This window comes from Doryrhamphus excisus, chromosome 5 (genome assembly GCF_030265055.1).
Source record: "Doryrhamphus excisus isolate RoL2022-K1 chromosome 5, RoL_Dexc_1.0, whole genome shotgun sequence".
In the NCBI taxonomy this organism is placed as follows: domain Eukaryota; kingdom Metazoa; phylum Chordata; class Actinopteri; order Syngnathiformes; family Syngnathidae; genus Doryrhamphus; species Doryrhamphus excisus.
The window spans coordinates 14,512,780-14,536,391 of NC_080470.1; the positions used below are offsets into that span (position 1 = coordinate 14,512,780).

At 38.6% G+C, this 23,612-nt stretch overlaps 3 protein-coding genes across 4 annotated transcripts in view; 2 read left to right on the top strand and 1 right to left on the bottom strand.

Moving 5' to 3' along the window:
* tnfaip8l1 (tumor necrosis factor, alpha-induced protein 8-like 1) overlaps positions 1-2,388 on the bottom strand; it is a 56,827-nt gene extending 54,439 nt beyond the window's left edge. Inside the window, exons 1-2 of one of the 2 annotated variants that reach the window (XM_058072267.1) lie at positions 2,331-2,388; positions 761-888 (exon numbers count right to left, since the gene is read on the bottom strand). In XM_058072267.1, coding sequence (XP_057928250.1) covers positions 761-823 — 63 coding nt within the window. In that variant the 5' untranslated portion in view covers positions 824-888; positions 2,331-2,388. Of the gene's footprint in view, positions 1-744; positions 889-2,330 lie in introns of those variants that run through there. The other variant, XM_058072268.1, reaches the window with a different exon arrangement.
* cope (COPI coat complex subunit epsilon) lies at positions 46-9,583 on the top strand. Its single transcript, XM_058072266.1, has 11 exons — positions 46-148; positions 2,365-2,561; positions 2,778-2,840; positions 2,931-3,031; positions 4,972-5,124; positions 5,928-5,981; positions 6,149-6,230; positions 6,347-6,502; positions 8,317-8,385; positions 8,900-8,974; positions 9,178-9,583. The coding sequence occupies exons 1-11, from the start codon at positions 61-63 to the stop codon at positions 9,235-9,237; spliced, it is 1,098 nt and encodes a 365-aa protein (XP_057928249.1). The 5' UTR covers positions 46-60; the 3' UTR covers positions 9,238-9,583.
* Positions 9,584-12,201: 2,618 nt separating this feature from the next.
* cers1 (ceramide synthase 1) overlaps positions 12,202-23,612 on the top strand; it is a 53,321-nt gene continuing 41,910 nt past the window's right edge. Inside the window, exon 1 of the mRNA XM_058072505.1 lies at positions 12,202-13,187. Coding sequence (XP_057928488.1) covers positions 12,954-13,187 — 234 coding nt within the window. The 5' untranslated portion in view covers positions 12,202-12,953. The remainder of the gene's footprint in view (positions 13,188-23,612) is intronic.

The window sequence follows — 23,612 nt, forward strand, 5'->3', positions numbered from 1 at the left end:
TTTCAAACTTGAGGGGGAGAACCTGGAAATGACCCGATTGATTGATGTGGTTTTGGGCCAATGGAGGCGAACCAAGGCCGGGCCTGTGGACCAATCAGGACTGAAGAAAGGAGTGCTTATCAAGCGTATTCCCTGCCCCCACGTAGAGGTGAGCGGATCAATACTACGGTATTGACACATCGTGTATTATTTATTTCTTATTATATGACACATAATCGGACTTATAATATGCAAAAGGAAATAACTGTAGTATGTATAGTTAATGAACAGCTGCTTTACATGAAGATGTTGCATGTTAGAGGTGTCCAATCTGCGGGGGCCATTTTGGCTACATTTTCAAACCAAAATACTAATACATAAAATAATAAAACATGATTCAGCAAAATAAAAACCAATAAAGTCATAATATTATGACAAAAATTAAGCAGTAATAAGTAGTTCAATAAATTCAATAAAGATAATTACCCAAAAGTCCTCAATAGTTGTGTACATAACCAGAGTAGATATAACACTGTATGTCCATCATGATAGCTAGGTAGTGTTCATTATACACACACTTTGACTTTGGTTTTGATACCTTTGTGATCAACCGGTATGTCGTGACCCCTGCAGAATCATCAACCCAAATAATCAACCCAAACGCACCACCATGATGACCACTGCCTTGTCACAACAATTACTTATCATTTCTTCACTTCCTGTGTTGAAAACAGTTTACTTCACAGACAACTGCAAAATGTCTACCTTATCTTACTCGTACCGATATTACACTTGGTACTGACACTGTCGATGTTTGGCTCCATTCGGCCACCTCCTGTCCCATGGATGTTTCCAGTAATTATCCTGGTCCAGGTCTATGTCTCAAGGCTGGAAAATTCCCAAAGGAAACTGTAACAATGAGTAGGAACTGTAAGATTTCCTTCACTGAAAACAAATATTGAACTAAATTGACTGGCTAGTGTTTGTCGTCATGCAGTCCAGTGCTGAATGCTATGGCAACGTGTGCAACACAATGCTTAAAACTAACCATTGCAACAACAATGCCAAATAATTCAACTTTTTCAACATAATCTTCATACATTTTCTTCTCGTGTTGTCATGTTATTCCATTCATATTTTGACTTTATGCTCATAATATTATAACTTTTCTTTTGTTTGTTTTGTTTTCTTATTTTTTTGTTTTGTTTCTAATAGCATTACTTTTCTCTTAAATAATGTTCCTCACAATATTCATATTTTCATTTTTTTCATATTTCATATTTTTAAGATAAAATTTTTTTTCTTGCAATATTTTGACTTTCTATTACCACTATTTCCATAAAATACAGCTTTAATTGTTAATTCTAAATTGTTTTAAATCTTTGCATTTTTCAAATACAATTTTTAATAATTTTTTTTTAATTAATTGTTTTGATTCTTGTAAAATTAGACTTAAAAATTTGTTTTTTTCTTAATGTTTACTCTTATACATTACAGCTATTTTTTTTCATTTCTACTGTTTCTATTTTAACTCTCTTCTAGTTACTTTTTCTTCTCAAAATTATGACTTTATTCCCATAGTATTTTGACTTTATTGTCGAACACAACATAACTTTTTTCCCAACTTGATTTTCAAAAAAAAAATTTCCCCATAATATTTTAGGTTTATTTTTGTTAAATTTGAATGTTTTTGTGTTAATATTTAGACTTTATTCATATTTTCGTCTATTTCTTTTGTGTAGGTTTTATGCTTGTCATTCATTGGTTTAAATATTGATACTAGTTTTGTATCACTACAGTGACAGCTCCCAGGCCGCCATTGCTTCACGCTCCACCCACCTGTCATAGACACGCCCACCTCGCGCGGCTTATTGTCAAGCTATACCACGCGCCTCATCTCGCGCTCCAGTTTTTATTTTAAAGCATTTAAAGAAACTATTCGCAATTCAAAAACTTTGGTTGACTAAAATGTATTGAAAACAAATGCTAATACATTTTTGGACAATAATAGCAGCAACATATTGGAAGTAAATGAACTCAATTCAATATTCATATAATATATTCATTATATTCATCAATTTATGTTGTATTCTGAGAGATTATTAAGCTTTACATTACTGGACTTCATCTCTTATAATAAAAAAGAGGTTGGATTTCGTGAATGTAAACTCTGCTTTTAATTTATTTATTTTTGGACAGGCACGACTCTGTAGCCGTAAGTAGTAAAAATGAATTTGCTGCCCTCTAGCGGCTCACATCATCTGCCACATCGCAACGTTCAGCTAAACAACTTTTATTATAGCCAGTAAAATATATTTTGTTCGTATATAACTTGTAGAATTTTGACTAACCTTACTTTCCAATGTGACTGTTTTCGTCGAAAAGTGTTGTTTTGTCTCGGACTTCCCCCCTACAATGCACTATCGAAAGGAGGAAGTGACGTATTTTTGATACGTGTCAGGAAGTCCAGTGTGTCCAACATGGCGGCGCAGCAGAGCGATGTTGACGAGCTGTTCGACGTTAAAAATGCCTTTTACATCGGCAGTTATCAGCAATGTATCAACGAAGCTCAGAAAGTGAAGGTAGACCACACTTATATATATTATATATATATACACCAATATATATTTTGCGCTTCATGCTACGCTGATTTGCTGTCCAGTTACTTGTGTAGTCAGCTGAATCCATTCTAAATGCGAGCTAACGTGCTAATAACATACATGTTGTGGCTAACAATTCTAGCAGTGAATAGAAGAGATCACACACTTAAGCACCGCTTTTGTTTGTGACTTGTATAGAATTCATCGCCAGAAAAGGAGACTGAGCGGGACACTTTCTTGTACAGAGCATACATTGCCCAGGTAAATGAAGCATTGGTGTTTCATAAATTGTGTAATTGTATTATGAAATCAATACAAGTTTGCCCGTCTTGAGCCAATTGTGTGTTTTAGAGGAAGTATGCAGTTGTCCTGGATGACATCAAGGGCAACTCTTCGCCGGAGCTTCAAGCTGTCAGGATGTTTGCAGAGTATCTGTCAAGCGAAAGCAAGCGGTAAATATAGTTTCTGTTGGACCGTTGATTTGTGATTAAGATGTTTTACCGTATTAGTGTATCTTTAGTAGGAGTGTATGCAAATTATCAGGAAGATATGAGGGACTTATTTGGTGTCATACTGATAAATCCATTAATTTCCTAAGCCGCTTATCCTCACTAGGGTGGGGGTATGCTGGAGCCTGTCTTTGGGCGACAGACGGTGTACATCCTGGACTGGTCGCCAGAGCACATATATGTAGACAAACAACCATTCACACTCCCATTCTTACCTATGGACAATTTGGAGTCATCAGTTAACCCAGGGGTGGGCAAACTTTTTGACTCGCGGGCTGCATTGATATGACAAAATTTACGGGGGTGGGGCAGACTATATATTTTACACGTAACAGTCCACCTGGTATTATTGTATCTGTAAAATTGTCATGCAATCTGCTATTATTATTTATTATTTTATATTTATATTTAAATATTTTAAAAATAATAAAATATTATAATAATTACAATAACATTAAAATAATAATTATTATATTATTATTATGTAAAATATGCTAATATAACAATAATATATATAATTAATATAATAATTAGCATTAATATAATAATTAGCATTAATATAATAATTATAATAATCGTAATAGTTCTAATAATAGTTATAACAATCTAATAATAATAATAATAATAATTATTATTATTATTATGTGCTTGTGTCCCTTTTTTCAGGAGCACTTTGTAAACAACAGACCATGTCAACTAAATTGATACAACCATCAAAAGGTTGGCTCAGGCCATGATGCCAGGTTGTATGTTGAGTTTAAATGAAATACTTTGGAAAGATTGGGCGGGCCGTATTCAAACACTTGGCGGGCCGGATGTGGCCCCCGGACCGTAGTTTGCCCACCCCTGAGTTAACCCATTCCTTTTTGGAATGTGGAAGGAAGTCAGAGTACCCGAAAGAAAACCCACACATGCAAACGCCACACAAGCAGAACTTCAAGCCCAGTTTTTCCAGATCCCCTGACTGTGTAGCCAACATTAGTGGCTTGGGTGAGCAAATCAAGTGCTCCCTTATTCTCCTGCCTAACTTCCCCTGAGCTCACTTTTAATCGAATGTTCACTTTCCGACAAAGACATCTTGCGTACTATCCCATCGAGCTCACAAAAAAAACAGTTCAACTATAGCACGTAACAGGTTTGACACCAGCTGTAACTATGGCAACAACAAACAAACACTAGCGCCAAGGACTCCCTCTCAGTAGCCTATCCATTTTCCACAAATTAAACTTAAAAGCAGCAGGATCCTTGTCAAATCATAATGAAAAAGTCAAATAACCTGATTTATTATTAGATCCTTCCTGAATGACATGGACTAGCCGGTGAAGGTGTGTTGATGATGTTGCGAGTGTCCTGTCCAAAAGGCACTGGCACGCTTGCGGTACAATCTTACCTCGACATTCATTGCTAACAACGACCCTGACATAAACCATCAACATTAGATAGAAAACTGGCAAAGATGGCAACGTGTAACAAAATGATCACCAATTAGCAGCAAGAAGATTGAGTGCTGACAAAAATGGAGAATACAAATACAGTATCCAGCACGAAAAATTCAAAAGGTTTTGCCAGAGACCCCCATGGGGTCACTGCTCGGAGCTTGTGCCCGAATACAGCACACCTTGCTGGGCTACAGCACGTGGCTCCCACCGCTCTATACTTCTCCTGATAGTGGCGCTGTGTTAGTAGCACCTGATTAGGACAAATCAACAGGTACAGTTCAAATCCTAATTTGTTCCAGTTCCTCTTACATCCTGGTGTGTACAAACTACAGTTAAATCGGTGCCATATCAGTCTTGAAGGGGTGTGGGCGCTCACTTGGAGCAGACAATACGTCCATATGAGACACCTGTCTTAAATGCTGTCTTCACTGTTGTTAACTGCAGGGATGCTATTGTCGCTGATCTCGACAAGAAAATGGCTAAGAGCGTGGATGCGGCCAACACCACCTTCCTCCTCATGGCCGCCGCCATCTACCAACATGAGATGAATACTGATGCCGCACTCAGGACTCTGCACCAAGGAGAAAGCCTGGAGTGGTGAGAGAAGGGTTGAAGTGTCTTCTTCATTGAAAGCGACCTTAACCTGCTCACGTCAGGGGCTAGTTTACGGCAATGAAATATTCCAGAAAGTTGTGTACGGGGTATCAAATCAAAAATCAAATCAACTTTATTTGTATAGCAATTTTCCTGCAAAGACATGCAACACAAAGTGCTTTACAGAATTAAAAACAATTACAATTAAAAGGAAAAACAAAGAAACAAAAGAAAGCCCCTCCCTTCCACCCGCCATACTAGACACACACACACACAATCACACACAGTAGGGAGACATGGCATGGCACTGTGCCATCAGGGGACCAGCACCCGGGCCCCCGACTCCGACAGACGGGCGGACATTAAAGGGAGGAACCCCCAGCCGGCCGTGTCGAAGGGACCCAAGGATGGCACCCCCCTCAGCAGACCCGACACCGCCCCCAGTGTGGAGGACCCCCCTCTGAGGAAATACTGGAGTTAAAAGCTAAAGACTAAAAGCATAAAATAGGACTAAAAAGATAAAAACATAAGAAAAGTTTAAAAATATTAGTTAAAAGCCTGATTAAAAAGGTGTGTCTTTAATCTTTTTTTTTTTTAGAAATAAATCTAAATCTGCATTCTTCTCCTCTCGGCAGCCTCCTCCCTCGACCACGTCTACTCTGTTGTGATTTGTTCGGGGTCCGTGGTTGGCTCCAAAAGTCTAGCATAACAACGTTTTGCATATAAATGTGATATCATGCCATGTGATTCTATGGAAACATGTTGTAAAGATCGGCCGAGCTGATGTACGACATTTCTCCTTGCAGCATGGCAATGACCATTCAGGTGCTGCTGAGTCTGGATCGTGTCGACCTGGCAAGGTATGGCGTCTTCGTCGAGCATATCACTTGCTTGAGTGTAAAAAGTGTAAAAATAAGTTAGCCCCTGCTAGTATCAACATGTAAGAATTGCAAATGTAAAAAGAAGTTAACCTGGAAACAATACAAATGTTGTGCTACTTGACCGCATATTTTAATCTGTGTGACAGAAAGGAGCTGAAGAAGATGCAGGAGCAGGATGAGGATGCTACGCTAACCCAGCTAGCCACCGCCTGGGTTAACTTAGCTGTGGTGAGCGCAGCCCCCCACCCAACATCTTCTGTCTTGCGTTGGTTTTCGGCACATTGTCAATGTTCCTGGTGCTGTTTTATGAGCCGCTGTTGATGACCCTCAGCTTGTGGTTCCAGGGCGGCGAGAAGCTGCAGGACGCCTACTACATTTTCCAGGAGATGTCGGACAAGTACTCCTCGACGCTGCTGCTCCTCAACGGCCAGGCCGCCTGTTACATGGCGCAGAACAAGTGGGAGGAGGCTGAGGGAGTGCTGCAGGAGGCGCTCGACAAGGTTGGCTGGCGATCGTGTTGCTTTCTGGCTCACATATATATATATATAATATTATATATATATATATATATATATATATATATTTGTTTCACTCATTTTTGTTCAGATTTTTCATGTAAAACAACCATTTTTTGTGTTGTGACATGGTTGTTTCGACGTTTTGGCCGCATATATATGGTTACATTTATTATTCAAACATTTGTCCCACAATCTCATTTTCCAAAAATTGCAACTTTTTGTTTTGTTACTCTAATATTCAGACTTTTTTCTGAAATATATTTTCTTTTATAATACATTTTTTATTTGTATAGTGCTTTTCAAAATACTCAGACACTTTTTCAGAAGAATGGAGTTGAATAAAAGCAAGTAAACAGAGTAGAAGACACACCAAAATACAACATTCATTCATTAAATGAGTTAAAACATGAGAAAAAGCAGGGCGGGGCACAGCAGTCAGATATAAAAAGTGTTAGAATAAAAAAAATGTTCTCGTAATATTTTTACTTTTATCATAAAATAACCTTTTTCCAGTTTCTACTGTTTAGTTTTATTGTAGTTCAGCTTCTTGTAAATGGTCTTCTCATAATTCTGATTTTATCCTCATGATATATTGACTTTATTCCCATAACTTTTTTTTTGCATCCTAATTTTCCAAGAATGACATGGTTTTGTTTCTCATTTTAGACTGTTTAAAAGAAAATATTTAAACATTTCCTTCATATTACTGGTTTATTCTTGTAAAAGTGCAAGTTTTGTTAGACATAAAAGTACTTTTTCCCCTCCATTTCTACTGTTTTTTAAATTTATTTTCCAACTATTTCAACTTGTTGTGAATTTTTCTTCTCATAATTATGACTTCATTCCCATAATATTGTAACTTTTTCCGCCCAAACAAATTTTCCAAAAAATTATAGCTTTTTTTGGGGTTTGTTTATCGTGCTATAATAGTTTTGAACAACAAACATACAAAAAACAACTTTTTTTCTCATAATATTACAGGTTTATTCTTGTAAAAATTGTGACTTTTTCTTGTTAGATTAATAAAATACTGCTTAATTTTTTTAATGTTCCAACTATTCCAACTTTGTTCTCATAAATGTTCTTCTGATGATTACATTTTTTTTACAATTAGAAATTATTTAAACTTTCTTGTAAATTTCCTTCTCATGAGTCTTACTGTCATAGTTTGACTTTATTCTTGTAACTATTATAACTTAATTTTCTCAAAATTACTTTATTTGATTACAAAAAATGTTTTAAACGAATTTTTCTTTAAGATTTCAACTTCATGCAACTAAAATATTTTTTTTAGCATTTTAGCATCGTAAAATTCTGACCTATATTACAACCTTTTGACTTTATTCTTGTGTAATTTTATAGTTTTTCTTTTTTCTTTTTGAAATGCTATATTTACAAAGAGCCGCTGACCAATTAAAAAAAAAAAGTGTGCCACAAATGGCCCCTGGGCTGCACTTTGTCAAGCCCCAGCTGTACAAATCATTTCACCAATCATTGTCATAAGTCACTTCTGTGGGCGGAGAAATGTGCGGCTGGTTTTGATCAGCAGAGGGTGCCAAAGATTTTGTCCTTTTTGATGGAGGAGGCAGGGAGGGTTGAGGATGCACACATGAGGTTGACATCTCAGGTCAGGTTACTTTGGTTGTGAAAAACAGAGAGGAGATCAATGAGAGCCGTGGCATTATTATAATAATACATGGACGGCAATTTTATTTGATTGATGCAAATGATGAACCTTTTTGGTATGGTCCGTGTATGTCCACGTACACTTACATTCTTTCTTTCTCACTTTACAGGACAGCAGCCACCCTGAGACGTTGATCAACCTGGTCGTGCTGACTCAGCATCTTGGAAAAGCCCCTGAGGTTAGACTTTGGACCTTAAGCTGTGAGCCAGGCGCTGCTTCTCAATGTGAATCCCCGCCCCCGATCAGTAGACTCATAATGCGTTAGCTGTTCAACTAATGTTTAGCCGTGCACTTTGACTGCCGTCTACCAAGTGTGCAGGTCAGCATGTTGGCCGGTTTTAAGTCCACACACGCTCACAAAGTGAGGAGTTTGCAGTTTGAGATAAAGTCGCGATAGTAATGCGGCTGACCGCTGACTCAGAGCCATTGCCGCAAAGCGATAACCGTTGATTACGTCTTTCGCAAGGATGCCGCGTGCAGCACGGCCATCGGGTATGCTTGCACAATTACTGATTGAAATGTAGTAGACGCAGCTCTCATTAGGACGCAAAGCACAATTAAACCTAAATGCATTGGTGGCGGTCCTAATGCATTAGTAGCGGGCTGCCGCACATAAATGACTGTAAGGGCAACGGCGGTTATCATCTCTCTGAGCGACTCGTGGACGTTGAATGATGAAATTGTTTCCTCAGGTGACCAACAGATACCTGTCCCAGCTCAAAGATGCACACAAGTCCCATCCTTTCCTCAAGGACTATTTCACCAAGGTTAGTGGACACGCTTGCTTGGCAAAAATTGGGAGTCCGTCCAAAGGGAACTACGGGTCTTTCGCCTTTGTCACACATGTATTTTGCACAAACATAAACAAGGGCTCGTCCATTTTTAACCAGAAGGCATCATGCTGTGTACAGCTGTGCCTCAGCAGTCACTGACTTCCCGGGTCTTTTTTTTTCATTTTTTTTTCTTGCAGGGGAATGAGTTTGACAGGCTCGCCATGCAGTACGCTCCCGCCACCGCCACCACCGCATGACGGACCCTCACACATTGACATCTTCCTGTTTATTTTTTATGTTTTTGACCCGCTTAAACAAAACTAAACACTCACTCGGGGTGTTTATTAGCATAGTTTAGCGATAGGAAACTTGTTTGTTATTTACTGTTGACCAGTCCAGGGTGGTACAGGCCCCCAGCTCACCAATGACCCGCAAAAGAAGACGGGCGGTGTAGAAAACATCTGGGAGCACCACAGCATTTTTTATTTACATTCACGACATGGACAAAATATTGGAAACAGCTGTCAGTCTGACGCAACGCAATGCTACACTGCTACACCGCTGCAAGTACATGTTGTTCAATAAATCCAAATGTGGCCGTGATACATCACTGGTTCCCCAACTACACTTCAAAAACAACAACTTCATTCACTGGTAAATTCATTTTAGAGATCATTCCGGGTCAAACAATTGGGTCTTGCATGGTGACATTTTGATTAAGATTGACATGAGAACTAAAAATGATAAATAGATAGAAATCATCCTGAAAAAAGTAACAGCGTTATTCCCATCACTGACCATTATTACCATTTAGGTAAGTTACTTTTACATGTTGGTTTATTTGAATGGCTTTTTTTGAATGACTATTTTGGCAGCGCTGCAAGTGGTGTTGCCACCTACAGTTTCCACGGTGAAAGTTCATAAAAAGGAAATTTCCTTTCATTCATTTCATTGACATTTGACACACACTATAAACGCTCTCATCGTAATAAAGGACAAGTGACTTCCCTTTTGAACGCAAAACAGGACGTGTACTTCTCTTTCAAAATACCGGATGGTTCCAGTTTTCAACTCAACCCTGGTTCTATCCAGTCTTCTTATTTTGCCTTTCCTGGCTCCTCCTTCTCACTCTCCTTTTTGAAAATATTTTTTAGAAAATCAGGTTGGGTGAAAATTCTTACAAAAAAAAGACAAAAAAAAAGCTAAAATATGATGGGACTCAAGTGGAAGTCATTGAAAAAAAGTAGTATTGTAGGATGGACTATTTCGAGAATCAAGTCAAATTTGCTAGGAAAAAAAGTAGTAAATATGTCAAATGTAATTTAATAAAATGAGAATAAAATTAATTTTTTAGAAAAGAATTACTCAAAAAAAATACATTCAGGAGAAAAAACGTAAATATGCGAAATAAAGTCGCAAGAAAATACATTTATGAAAATACAATTGTAAATTTATGAGAAAAGAATACATTTATCATAAAAGTTGAACATATATGAGAAGTCAGAAAATTATGAGAAAATGTACAAATACAAGAAAAAGGTCATAAATCTATGAGAAAGAGGAAAATTTATGACAGTTTTAAATTTATGAAAATAAAATTGGAAATTCGTGAGAAATCATTCATGAGAAATCATAAAATTACAAGAAAAATTTCATAAAATTGAGAAAAAAGTCATAAAAATATAATATTGTATAATAAATATTTATAAATACATTTATGAGAATTTGGTAAATTTATGAAAATAAAATTGTAAATTTATGAGAAAAAGTAAATTCATCAGAAAAGTTGAAAATACACAAGAAGGCGGAAAATTATGAGAAAATGTCATACAAATACAAGAAAAAAAGTCAAATCTTTGACAGAGGAAAATTTATGAAAATAAAATTGAAAATTCATGAAAAATCATTCATGAGAAATCATGAAATTCCAAGAAAAATGTCGTAAAATTGAGAAAAAAGTCGTAAAAATACACGAAAAAGTCATACATTTATAAGAAAATTTGGTAAATGTATGAAAGTATCGAAAATAAATCTTTTAGAAAAAAATATGAGATTTTTTTTATTTATTTATGAGAATAAACCTTGTAAATGTACAAGAAATAAAGTCACAATAAAATAATGTACATTTATGAAAATAGTAATTTTATTAGAAAAAAGTAAAGTTTTATGAGAAGTTGTAAAGTTACAAGGAAAATGTAAAATTACAAGAAACTAATTGTAAAAATACAAGAAAAAAGTTTGAAACTTATGAGAAAAAGTGAAATTTATGATATAATTTTATTGTTGTGAATAAAATAGTAAATTTTGGAAAAAAAAGGTAATAGATTTATGGAAAAACTGACATTGAATGAGAAAAAAATCATGCATTTGTGAGGAAAATAAGCCAAAAATTGACAAGCAAAAAAGTGATGTTACATTTGCCTCCTTGTGTCAAAGGTCACACAAGGCCCCCATTCTCATAGCTTTCTCTGGCAATGCCTGTTCAAATTAAGCATTAAAGAAATCTCAATCTACAAGAATAATCTCATAAATGTAAATTAGGAGACTAATTATTCTTGTTTTTTTTTAATGCAGCCATAATAGTTTGGTCAGTATAGACTAGACTAGACTATATACAGTAGCTACTTAGCATGTGTTGTTTAGCATGAGCATCAAAGTGGCCGTCATATCCTTTCATCACATAGGCTGCCACTCTCAAAGGTTGGGACTGGGACCTTTGGTGGGGGCGGTTGCTCAAAGTTCAAAGGGAGGGGGGGGGCACCTGGATCATGTGACCGACTGAGAGTAGACCTGAATTATTTTTTTGTGTTTGAGTTATTTATTATTTTGAACCGCATAAAATGTTCACACACACACACACACACACACGTGCCCCCCCCCCCCCCCTTTGCACGTGCCAGTTTGGAACCAAGCTCGACCCAGATAGCAAAATGATATTTTAATGAGTGCCCTTTTTTGCTGTCCGTATGATGCAATGCAAAAAACTTTGTCCTACATGTCACTCATCATCCATATTTTTTATTGGAAACGTTCCTTTGGACGTCATCACAAATGTAGTGTGTGTGTGTATGTGGAAGCCGCGCGGTTTTTTGCTTCTTGCTCCCTTTGTCATCAGCTCTCATCCTCAAAGCTCCTTTCTAACGGTCACGGAGATAGCGGTCCCGGCTACGTCACGCCACCTTCCTTCTTTTATTCCCTCCCATTTTTGCATAAACGTGGCTGCCCCCTCCCACCCCCGCCCGCCCAGTCTGCTGTCTCACTTCATCCCGGACCGACAGCGCTGCCGTTGGATACTGAAAGGGGGGGGTCATATGTATGTATGTATGTATGTATGTACGGACATACATACCGCTTTAGTGTATTTGTGCTCCTAAAAGTTATCCGTTACGTAATCGGACGAGTTAACGGTCCCGGATGAGACGCGACGTCGGTGCGGCACAATAGCGGCTTTCTGCCTGGAACAAACCCGCGCTGCGTGGCCTGTATTTGTGGCTTATTAGGAACCCCCCCTTTGAAAAAAAAAGCCAAGGGACATCTTGGAAGCCGATGTTTGTTGTTTTCCAGTCCGGTGCGAGCGGTTTGAAGTTAGCTAAGGCGGCTAACCAGCACGCGTGCGCAGCGGAATGATGGCGAGAGGAAGACTCCACGCTGTGGCTCATCATCATGGTTGGCATTAATTGTCCTTTTTGGCACGTTTTGCTATGATTGTAGTACATAGACACATCCTGGTAGGCCCGGTTGTCATTTATTAAATCACATCAAGGGCCGCGATCGAGCGGGTCCTTGTCGTAAATATGGAAAACAAAGACTAACGCGAAGACAAGACAGACAGTGATCAAGCTTTTTTTTTATTTTAAGTCAGCTAGCAAGCTTGTTAGCGGATTAGCTTACACGGCCTGTGTTCCAGACAAATAGCCTCGCCCCCCCACCCCCCCCCTTTTTTTATTTTGCTATTTTTTAATTCCTCGCCACAATGGGCGCTCACACCGGGGATGTGGAGCCCATGCCGGGATACTTGGACCTCATCAGCCGAGCCTCCAGCGTCATGATGACGGCGTGGAGAGATTGTAGCCAGTGTGGTCTGGATCTCTCCAGGCGGACTCTCCTGGATAACGCGTACATCACCTGGACCGAGATAGCCCTCTTCTTCTTTTGCGCCTTTTTGTGGACTCAGATCAGAAGGGGCTTGACTGAAAGACTGTTCAAGGTGGGTGACACGCACGCGCGCACACACACGTATCCCCCCCAAATATTCAATCCAAATGGTGTGGTGTAGTTGTAGCTCATGTCATGAAAGAAAGTTGACATGGGATGGGTGCCACTTCCGGTCATCAGGTGCCACTTGCCGTTTGAAGGCCCTCAATGTCGGGCAGGTCTGCAAGCAGCTCCTCGTACTGGGGGGGTTAGCATTAGGAGTCATTAGGCCTATTAGATTGATTTATTTATTTTTACCACAAAAATCTCTGACAAAATTCATATAATAGGGCAAAAGCAGGCTAATAAGTAAGCTAATAAGCAGGCTAATACTAGCCTACTACAGTAAACCTCGGATATATCGGATTCAATTGTTCCCACTGGTTTTGTCCGATATAAGCGAAATCCGTTATATGCGTATACCGGAAAATGTCCGTTTTACGCATATATGGGATTTATATCCGGTATATGCGTAAATGGGATTTTATCCGTTATAAAAAGGCACTTCCTTGACTATGTTTCCAATGTACCTGGACGCGCAGGCAACGCTGCAAACGCTGCAAATGACGTCGTATAGCGGCCTGTCACGATTCGGCGAATCGGAGCGCCACGATGCGGCCATCCGATATATGCGAGGGAAATTTAATGGAAATGCATTGGAACGGGACTGGAGATTTTGTCCGAAATAGGCGAAATCCGTTAGAAAAAATCCGATATATGCAATGAATTTTTATTGGAAATGCATTACAGAAAAATCGGTTCTTTTTTATCTGTCCGTTGCGAGCGAATTTCCGATATATCCGAGTCTGATATATCCGAGGTTTACTGTAGTAGTAATAATCAGAAGAAGAACAATGATTATAGTAATAATAACAACGGCACGGCGGTCGAGTGGTTAGCACGCAGACCTCACAGCTAGGAGACCAGGGTTCAATTCCGCCCTCGGCCATCTCTGTGTGGAGTTTGCATGTTCTCCCCGTGCATGCGTGGGTTTTCTCCGGGTACTCCGGTTTCCTCCCACATTCCAAAAACATGCTAGGTTAATTAGCCACTCCAAATTGTCCATAGGTATGAATGTGAGTGTGAATGGTTGTTTGTCTATATGTGCCCTGTGATTGGCTGGCCAAGAAGACAGCTGGGATAGGCGGTACCGATAGCGGTAGAAAATGAATGAATAATTAATAATATAATAATGATTATTATATAATTGACAGACTGGTTGCAGCGGTTTTTCAGTGTAGATTGTGTGTACTTGCCTAAAGCAATTGTGTATCTCTACTAAATCTGTCCAAAAGTGGGAAAGTTATATCCTTACTTGTTCCTTATTTGTTTTTTTTTTTGATTTTTTGATTTTTTTTGAATGTCTACTACATTCATTCATATCCTGTGCATCTCCCCCTATCCTCAGAACCTGCCTAACCTGGGCTTAGCTATGGGAAATGATGAACTTTACAGTTAAACCTTGGTTTTCAAATGACTCGGTTTTAAAATGAAGTAAGTTAAATGAAGTTAAAAGTGCTACTAGAAGAGGCGAATCTCGGTTAGCATATTTTTGCTTCCGCTAACGTCGGAAATGTATACCAAAATGTAACCCATTTACCAGTTTGCATACTGGTAATGTGACATCTTGTCACATTATTAATATGCTTCAGGAATCCAACTGTGGTTAGCAGCTTGCTAATACACGGAAACATGAAGCAGAAGTGAGCGCTGTCGCCCGGCTATGATGTCATCAGCAGTTGACTCCAGTTCTTGGCTAACACAGTTGGAAACACATTTTATAGTTTTACAATGATAGTTTTACACGCAGAAAAAATATTCGAAATGCATTTCAATGATGAATGAAAGAGAAAAAAAATAAATTTAAAATGACATTTACCGTGATTATTGCCAAAGACGCGACGTGGCAGTGAGATCAACATATGTTTCTCACCTCAGGTCTCAGCTTTTCTTATTGATCACGGCTGTAAAAGTGAAGAAATGCGAAACACCAACATTAATTAACAATAAAAACCAAGAAAGCACGCTACTTAAAAGAAGCAGTTGAAAAAAAAATCAAGGCAGTTGATGTGACACATCTGCCAACATGTACATCAAGTGAAGAGTACTGAGTAGAAACCCATGTGCAGTAGAACCTCAGCTAGCATATGCCACGGATAGCGTGTTTCTCAGTTAATGCGTCTTGTCATGTTCTGAATAAACTATGAGTCCTACTGTGTTCTTAATGTTATTTATGGTACGTCTATGATGTCATCAGTACTCGACTCTGTAGTTCTTGGCTAACGAACACAGTTCCACAGCCACAAAACACACATTTTACAAAGCATGTAATTCTAAATCAATACAAATGGGAAATGAAAGAGATAGATAAATGTTTCAGGTTACTTTTACCGCCATTGAAGATGTGATCGTTGCCAAAGACATCATGTGGCAGCGAGATCAACATGGACACCACCTTCCTGTTTTGTCAATAGTCAATAGTGCTTCTCACCTCAAATTTCTCCTTTTGTTGTCTATCATGGCTGCAAAATAACCCAAAATGGAGCAAAGGAGCGAACAGACAAACTGCCACCACCTTCTTGTTTTGCTATGAGTTCTTTCTTGACTCCTGTAGTGTTTCTGACCTTTGTTATCAAAGTGCTGCCACTTGCAATTTTACTTACTTTATTTTGCAGCTTTGATCAATAAGAAAAACAGAGACATTAAGCGAGAAACACTATTGAATTTAAGAAAGAACTCATAGCAAAACAGGAAGGTGGTGGCAGCTTGTTTGCTCCTTGGCTCCATTTTGGCAGCTGTCATGCTATGTCTTTGTCGGCAATCATGTCTTCAATGACGGTATCAGTAAGCTTAAATGTTCATTTATGTCTTTCATGCATTATTTACATGCATTTACAATTGTTTTCTGCATGTAAAACTTAAAAAATGCGTTTTATGTTAGCATTTTTGGAACATCATTTGGAACAAATGAATTGCATTGCAATGATTTGCTATGGGTTAGAGTAGGTTTTGGTTAGAGTAGGTTTGACCATCTGGAACAAACTGCCACCACCTTCTTGTTTTGCTATGAGTTATTTCTTGACTCCTGTAGTGTTTCTGACCTTTGTTATCAAAGTGCTGCCACTTGCAATTTTCCTTGTCTCCATTTTGGTTTTATTTTGCAGCTTTGATCAATAAGAAAAACAGAGACATTAAGCGAGAAACACTATTGAATTTAAGGAAAAACTCATAGCAAAATAGGAAGGTGGTGGCAGCTTGTTTGTTAGCTCCTTGGCTCCATTTTGGCAGCTGTCATGCTATGTCTTTGTCGGCAATCATGTCTTCAATGACAGTATCAGTGAGCTTAAATGTTCATTTATGTCTTTCATGCATTATTTACATGCATTTACAATTGTTTTCTGCATGTAAAAACATTAAAAATGCGTTTTATGTTAGCATTTTTGGAACATCATTTGGAACAAATTGGAATTCGAATTGGATTGCAATGATTTGCTATGGGTTAGAGTAGGTTTTGGTTAGAGTCTGACCATCTGGAACGGACTCAGGATGCTAACCAAGGTTTCCACTGTACATCCTCAACTTGGCAGTATGTCTTACTTGTGTAGCAAATGTTTAACTAATATCTACCACATAAGAATACTTGCATGACACGGAAATGTGCATACAGAGTAATGTTTGCTTGAGCAGAGAGTAGTATTTGAATTTTGGTTATACAGAAGATCCACGGTGCTATGGTTTAGAAATCCTTTGTGCTTAAGGACGTGCACTTAGGAAAAAAGGCTGCTCTCTTTCCTTGGCACATCCAATCCTGAGTGCCTCCATCCTGTTGCCTTTCCAGAGGAGAGAGGCCCTTCTCATTGTGGCCTCTGGCCTATTATTAGTGTGCCATCATCACGAGTGGGGAGTGGAGTATCCTCATGTTTTGGATGCTATAATGATGATGCTATAGTATAGCATCATCAGAGGTCCGTTGCATCAAACCAGATGTGGCCTGAGAATGCAGGAAATGCTTTTACATTTACATACACATCATTGAATGGCAGCGTCACATGGAATCAGTCATTGAGCTTTTGGTTATTTAGTGCATGTGTAATATGCAGAATCGGTTCAGCGCCAGGTCATCAATGCATGAAGTATTGCTCGGATGTATCTGAGAAGCTGTGGTGGGTTTGCCAGATGACTCCCAACCGCATTATTTGAGCACTTAATTGACCCTAAGCTGAACAAACAGGATGGGTTTTTGTTGCGTTGGATGCATTGTATTAACTTGTCAGGAATGATTAAGCATGCGGCTTTCATTGTGTTATTTGTACAATCACAGAGGTTGGCCAAAATGAAGGACACACCTAATCATACGTGTGGACAAAACAGGTGATGCATATTCACTGTCCAATACTACCCGATTTTCCAGACTCTTAAGACAGGGCTCTCAAACTCAATTTACGTGGGGGGCCACTGGAGCTAGGGTCTGGATGAGACTGGGCCGCATCAGGTTTTCCAAAAAAAACCAAAAAAAAACGCATTTATTAAAAAACAGAAAAATGAATAAACTTTGCTTTGGTTCCAATTTTCTACAATAAAAGCTCTGATAAAACATTCCACTGTTCTCAAATATCTTACTTTTTATTTTTCTACACAAAATAAGATGAAAAATAAATAAACAAATCAAGAATAAAGAAAATCAATCAATCAGTAATAAATAAATAAATATAATAATAACAATAAAACGGCAAATAATAAAAACCACATATAGTTGGTGGGTAGACAAATGATTTTTCATTCATTCATTCATTCATTTTCTACCGCTTTTCCTCACGAGGGTCGCGGGGGGTGCTGGAGCCTATCCCAGCTGTCTTCGGGCATAAGGCGGGGTACACCCTGGACTGGTCGCCAGCCAATCACAGGGCACATATGGACAAACAACCATTCACACTCACATTCATACCTATGGACAATTTGGAGTCGCCAATTAACCTAGCATGTTTTTGGAATGTGGGAGGAAACCGGAGTACCCGGAGAAAACCCACGCATGCACGGGGAGAACATGCAAACTCCACACAGAGATGCCCTAGGGTGGGATTGAACCCTGGTCTCCTAGCTGTGAGGTCTGCGCGCTAACCCCTAGACCACCGTGCCGCCCCTAATGATTTTTTTCAGATTAAAATGAACAAAGCATTATTAGAGCCCTGCAGACATGACAAAACACGACTATATTTATACTCTCAAGTCTTGAGACACATGCTAACTCGCAAACGAGAGAGCTAGCGACCTAAACGGTAGCCTCCAAGTTATTTCCTTTCAACTTAAATAGCCAAAAACTTACCACTTCCACACGGATAGGGAGGATAACTATTAACAGTTATTTAACCTTTAACATGAACATGAATCAAACGTAATAATTTTTTCTGGGTACATGATACCATACAGCATCCATATCAAACTTGCGCGGGCCGCACTAACATTAAACTTTCATATCAAGGCGGGGGCCTCAAACTAGTGTCCTGCGGGCCGCATTTGGTTTGAGACCCCTGCTCTAAGACTCTTATCACACTGCTTTTCAGAGTTTGGCTCTATAAAATATCAACATACAGCAGTGTCTTGGTTAACATCATTAATCCGGTCCATGAGATCCTGACTCAAACCAAAACAGAGCTCAAACCAAAGCAATTTTTCCCATAGTAAATAATGTAAATCCAATTAATCCGTTCCACAAACCCAAAAATGTTAACGTTATGTAATGTTAGTCAACAATGAATAGTAAATAATAAAATTACAAATAACATGAGAACGGACAACTGAACATTTAACATAACCATTACCTACTTTTGATGGAAAACAACCCATAAAAACATCAAGGAACTAAATGTCAATGTTCTACAACCACTGAACATGTACTTTGTTTTTTTATAACAGATTTTTTTTTTAAAATTGAGTGATCATGTCGAAGTCTTGCAAGATTTTGTCTTGTGGCGGGATCCAAGATGGTGTATTCTGGACGTTCAACAAGCATTTTAGCAAAAAAGTTTGGTTGTTAACCGAAATACATGCCACTTGTGACTTCATGTTAACCGAGGTACCACTGTATTTATATATAAGTTAATATAAATTCATATTGACTGACATGAGGCAAGGAGTGAACATTATGCTGCTTTTGCCATTCAGTGATGTAGAATGAGATCGAGAGCTCGGTGAACTTGCTTTCCAGTAATTTGCTACAGTAAACCTCGGATATATTCGAATTCAATTGTTCCCACTGGTTTTGTCCGATATAAGTGAAATCTGTTATATGCGTATACCGGAAAATGTCCGTTTTACGCATATATCGGATTTATATCCGGTATATGCATAAATCGGATTTTATCCGTTATAAAAAGGCACTTCCTTGACTATGTTTCCAATGTACCTGGACTGGGCAATGAAAAGAGACGTAAGGTAATGAGAATTTAACTTTATTGGACTCTGAGCATAACAAATTGTTAATTAAGCTAGGCCCTGTTACACCCGTCAGGCCTACGTTATTTCCAATAGTGAGGTTAAGATCTCATTCACTGCTGTGCTAGTATTATTGACGTCACTCACTTTTATATTTGTCCTAAATCTGGAGCCAGGAGAAAGACAATAGCCAGTGACATCAACAAGATTAGCATAACGATGCGGCCATCCGATATATGCGAGGGAAATTTCATGGAAATGCATTGGAACGGGACTGGAGATTTTGTCCGAAATAGGCGAAATCCGTTATAAAAAATCCGATATATGCAATGAATTTTTATTGGAAATGCATTACAGAAAAATCGGTTCTTTTTTATCTGTCCGTTGTGAGCGAATTTCCTTTTTTTTTTTTTGTCCCGTCCAGCCATTGGGGCAGATAGTATTGTTGATCTAAATGCCCTTACATGCTAGACAGATTTGGGTGAGCGAATTTCCGATATATCCGAGTCCGATATATCCGAGGTTTACTGTATTTGGACTTGCTAGCTTGTTATGTTAATTTAGGCTAGTCAGCCTCCGAAGTGAGAATGGTATTGGCCTTGAATTTTGTGAACTTAATGACTAATATTTCTTCTGTTTGTCATCGTCATGACACATTTTTGACTGATGCGACCTATACCCCGTTAAGCCAAATTTGTATGATGTTAGTGTCTGTATTTGTTTTGTTATCACTACTTAGTTTAGTCTGTTACAGGTACACTGTGTGATTGGGTGAATGTGATGTATTTCCGCTGGTTAGTGGTTCTGCTGAACATAGAAAAAAACAATGTTGCACTGTTAAAAACTGTCAAGTAGTTCAAAGGAGTGTTCCGTTACAAGTACTATATTCATCACCCATCCATTTTCCTCCATTTCCTCCACCACAAGTAAGTGCTTTGGAAATAGCGACAGAGTAAAAACCTTGGGAAGGAAGAAAGAAACCTCGGGGAGAACTAAGACACTGAGGGACGGACAACTTCCTTCATTGTCTGATTGTGATGAGTGTTGTCAAATGCAGAGTAGTCATGTTTTGACAATGACTGTTGACCCACTGTCTGAAGGCACTTTCACCCAAGCTACCTCACGGAAGCGCAGTTCATTTCCACGTGTAGGTTCCATACAGTTCCCCATGTGTTTATGCTTCCAAACAACCAGTTGCAGTTGCGTTCTGTGTGATCTGACCTTGAGCCGATCTCACCGTCAGATGAGTAGTGATGAAGTGAAAAGTGCACAAAATTCAGCATGCTGTGCTAAACTAAGCTAACCCCGCTAGCTACCATTCACGCTGCTTAAGAGAGGAGTTTTGCCAACTTTCGCCTATGTTTTAGGCTGTCGTTTCGACATGTTGAGTTTGGGATGGGGTGGGTGCACCCATGTTTGAGCCGGTCCACCGCAGGGAGGTATTTCCCCCGGGGAAATAAAATATAGAAAAAAAAATATATATAGATATTTTTGTTAAGCACGATATCAAAAACAAGCATATGGTTCATATGAATGTAGACTGGATTTGACACAAAGGTCTAGTTAATGCAGCTCAGTTTCTCCTGCGACAGTTTTAGTGTTTAATAGTACTTCATTTATTACTTTATTGTTGTTGTTGTGCCATGCCGACCCATTAAGCAAGTGTGTAGCTATGGATGTTCATCTCGTTACGTTTGTAGTTTGCCTCTTGCTCCATTGTTTACACTCGGGAGAAGCTGGTAGCTTTTAGCACCCCTTCGCTACGCGCAGCAATCATAGACCCCCGTGGCGATATGCAGGAGGAGAGGCTGTATTGGGGGAGTGAACAGCAGAAAAGACGGTATCAGCCATGTCGCCATGGAAATCGTGAGATGGAAACGCTAGCCAATGGTGCTAGCCTGGCTATACTTAACTTTTTAAAGATAAACGCATAAAGATAATGGACTATTTTATTTCAGAGGCAATTGTTCTATACGATTATTTACATTTCAATAAAACTTTGCATGCATGTTAGGCTTTGACTTTTGTCTAAACTCACTTGGTGTGGAAAAATATGGGGATATATATCATATATTGATCAACATATATTGACCATATTTTATTGGGATATGAGTTATAGTCCATATCGCCCAGCCCTATGGTGAAGTATTCCCCCATACTTCTCCATGTGACCGTTCCTTCTCCTCACAATGACAGTAAATACAGTAAAGTCTCGTTATATCGATATCGGTTATATCGATAGTACTGCTTATTACGATACTATTTTCATTTCCCGGCAAATTTCTAGTCTTTTATGATATAATTAGTTCCGGTTAGTACGATACCCGGTTATTACGATAATCCGGTTACTACGATGCCCTTTTCATCTCCCGCCAGCCAATTTGGTCTGCTTATATCGATACAAAAGCAGCTTAAAGCTGAATCAATATTTGTTTAAGGATTTCAATACCACCATTAACGATATCTGTAAACGGCGTATTGTTTGATTTTCGGCTAACACCGTTTCGGCTTTTCCACCGACGGACGGTAATTAGAGGATTACAGGTAATTAATATGAGGTAAGTATTAAACAATCTTTTGAAGTAAAGGAGTAAATATTTGTATAATTTAGAGGGAAGATTCAGTGAATAGACTTCGTGTTTTCAGATGTGTTCAATATTCTTGGCACTAGCTTTACTGATAAATTATGAAAGTAAACTTACGGTATTGCTTGATCAAAGAAGCAATCTCTTGTTGTTTGAAATAAATCAATACATGTGTATCTTAAAGATTAATATGATAAGTAAATCTACAATACTAGTCAACATCAAAAGGGATGAAAGCAGGTATAAATTGGAGTTGTGAAGCTCGTGAAGCGTTTTAGAGATAAGATCCGCACGAACAATTGAATTTGTATTTATGTTTTTAATTGTGTTGTATTCAGATATCTTTTTATCGCTTGCAATAATCACTGTTTTTCATATGTACATGCCGCCTTTGTGGTTTCTCTCGTGTGTATAGAACAATGTCGAGTGCATTATTGAATATTTACTCAGAGTCACTATTGCAAGAGTGCGTTATGAAAATAATAAATGTTGAAAAAAATGTGACCCATCTGACTTTAACCGAATTGTGTTATGTATATGAATGCAATCATTTTTTGCAACAATGTTTATGGTTTTGTCTGCTGAAGCGTGAGGATTTTGCATTGGTTGAATTTTAGAAAAGAAATCGTCGTTAAAAAAGTGTAAAGACGTTTTTATTTAATGCATAAGTTTATTTTTCACTTCACTACAGTACAAAAGCATGCTAGATACGCAATCCATGAACTCAAGGAGAAAATGACATGCCGTATCAAAGATCCGCCATTTATCGCCCATTTTTAATGCAGTTCGGCGCAGGATCGGATATATCGATAGTCCGGTTATATCGATATTTTTTTCCGACTCCCGAGAATATCGATATAACGAGACTTTACTGTAGTTTCATTCACATTATGTCATGAGAGTCCGCGCTCTTTCCTGTTTTTATTTGCCAATATCCTGATTATGTCCACGATTCTGTTATCTTGCAAATCACAGGGCCCGATGCAACATCAGGAGAGTTGCAGCGATACAGCAGATACTTCAGCGATACTGAAGTGATGTGACACGTGCATTCTGTAGCTGAGTGTGAGTCCAGTCTAGGCATGATTAAAATGGTCAAATTGTCAAATACTTTTTTTATTCACTTTATGCTGGTGCACTTGATGATTACTAAAGCTATCAACAAAGGACACTTCTGCGCCAGGTCATGTCGTACTCACTATGCCTTCTTCCTGTTGACATTCTTGCGACCAATCACAGAAGGTGTCATACGCTTTGCTGGATTCACATGCTGGATGGACTATCACAGTGTAGTGATATTATATACAGTATACGTTCCAGACATAGAGTATTTGTTGCAGCAGGTCAGTTCCTACTTTAGCCCACACAGCTGAGCCATCGTGCGGCGCGTGAGGTCACATGGGCCGTGCGTACAGATGGGG

Excerpts from the sequence above, each read along its gene's own strand:
- cope (XM_058072266.1), top strand. The coding sequence starts at position 61 with ATGGAGGCGAACCAAGGCCGGGCCTGTGGACCAATCAGGACTGAAGAA. Across the intron at positions 5,982-6,148 it reads GATCGTGTCGACCTGGCAAG|AAAGGAGCTGAAGAAGATGC; the intron begins GTATGGCGTCTT and ends TCTGTGTGACAG. Across the intron at positions 8,386-8,899 it reads ATCTTGGAAAAGCCCCTGAG|GTGACCAACAGATACCTGTC; the intron begins GTTAGACTTTGG and ends TTGTTTCCTCAG.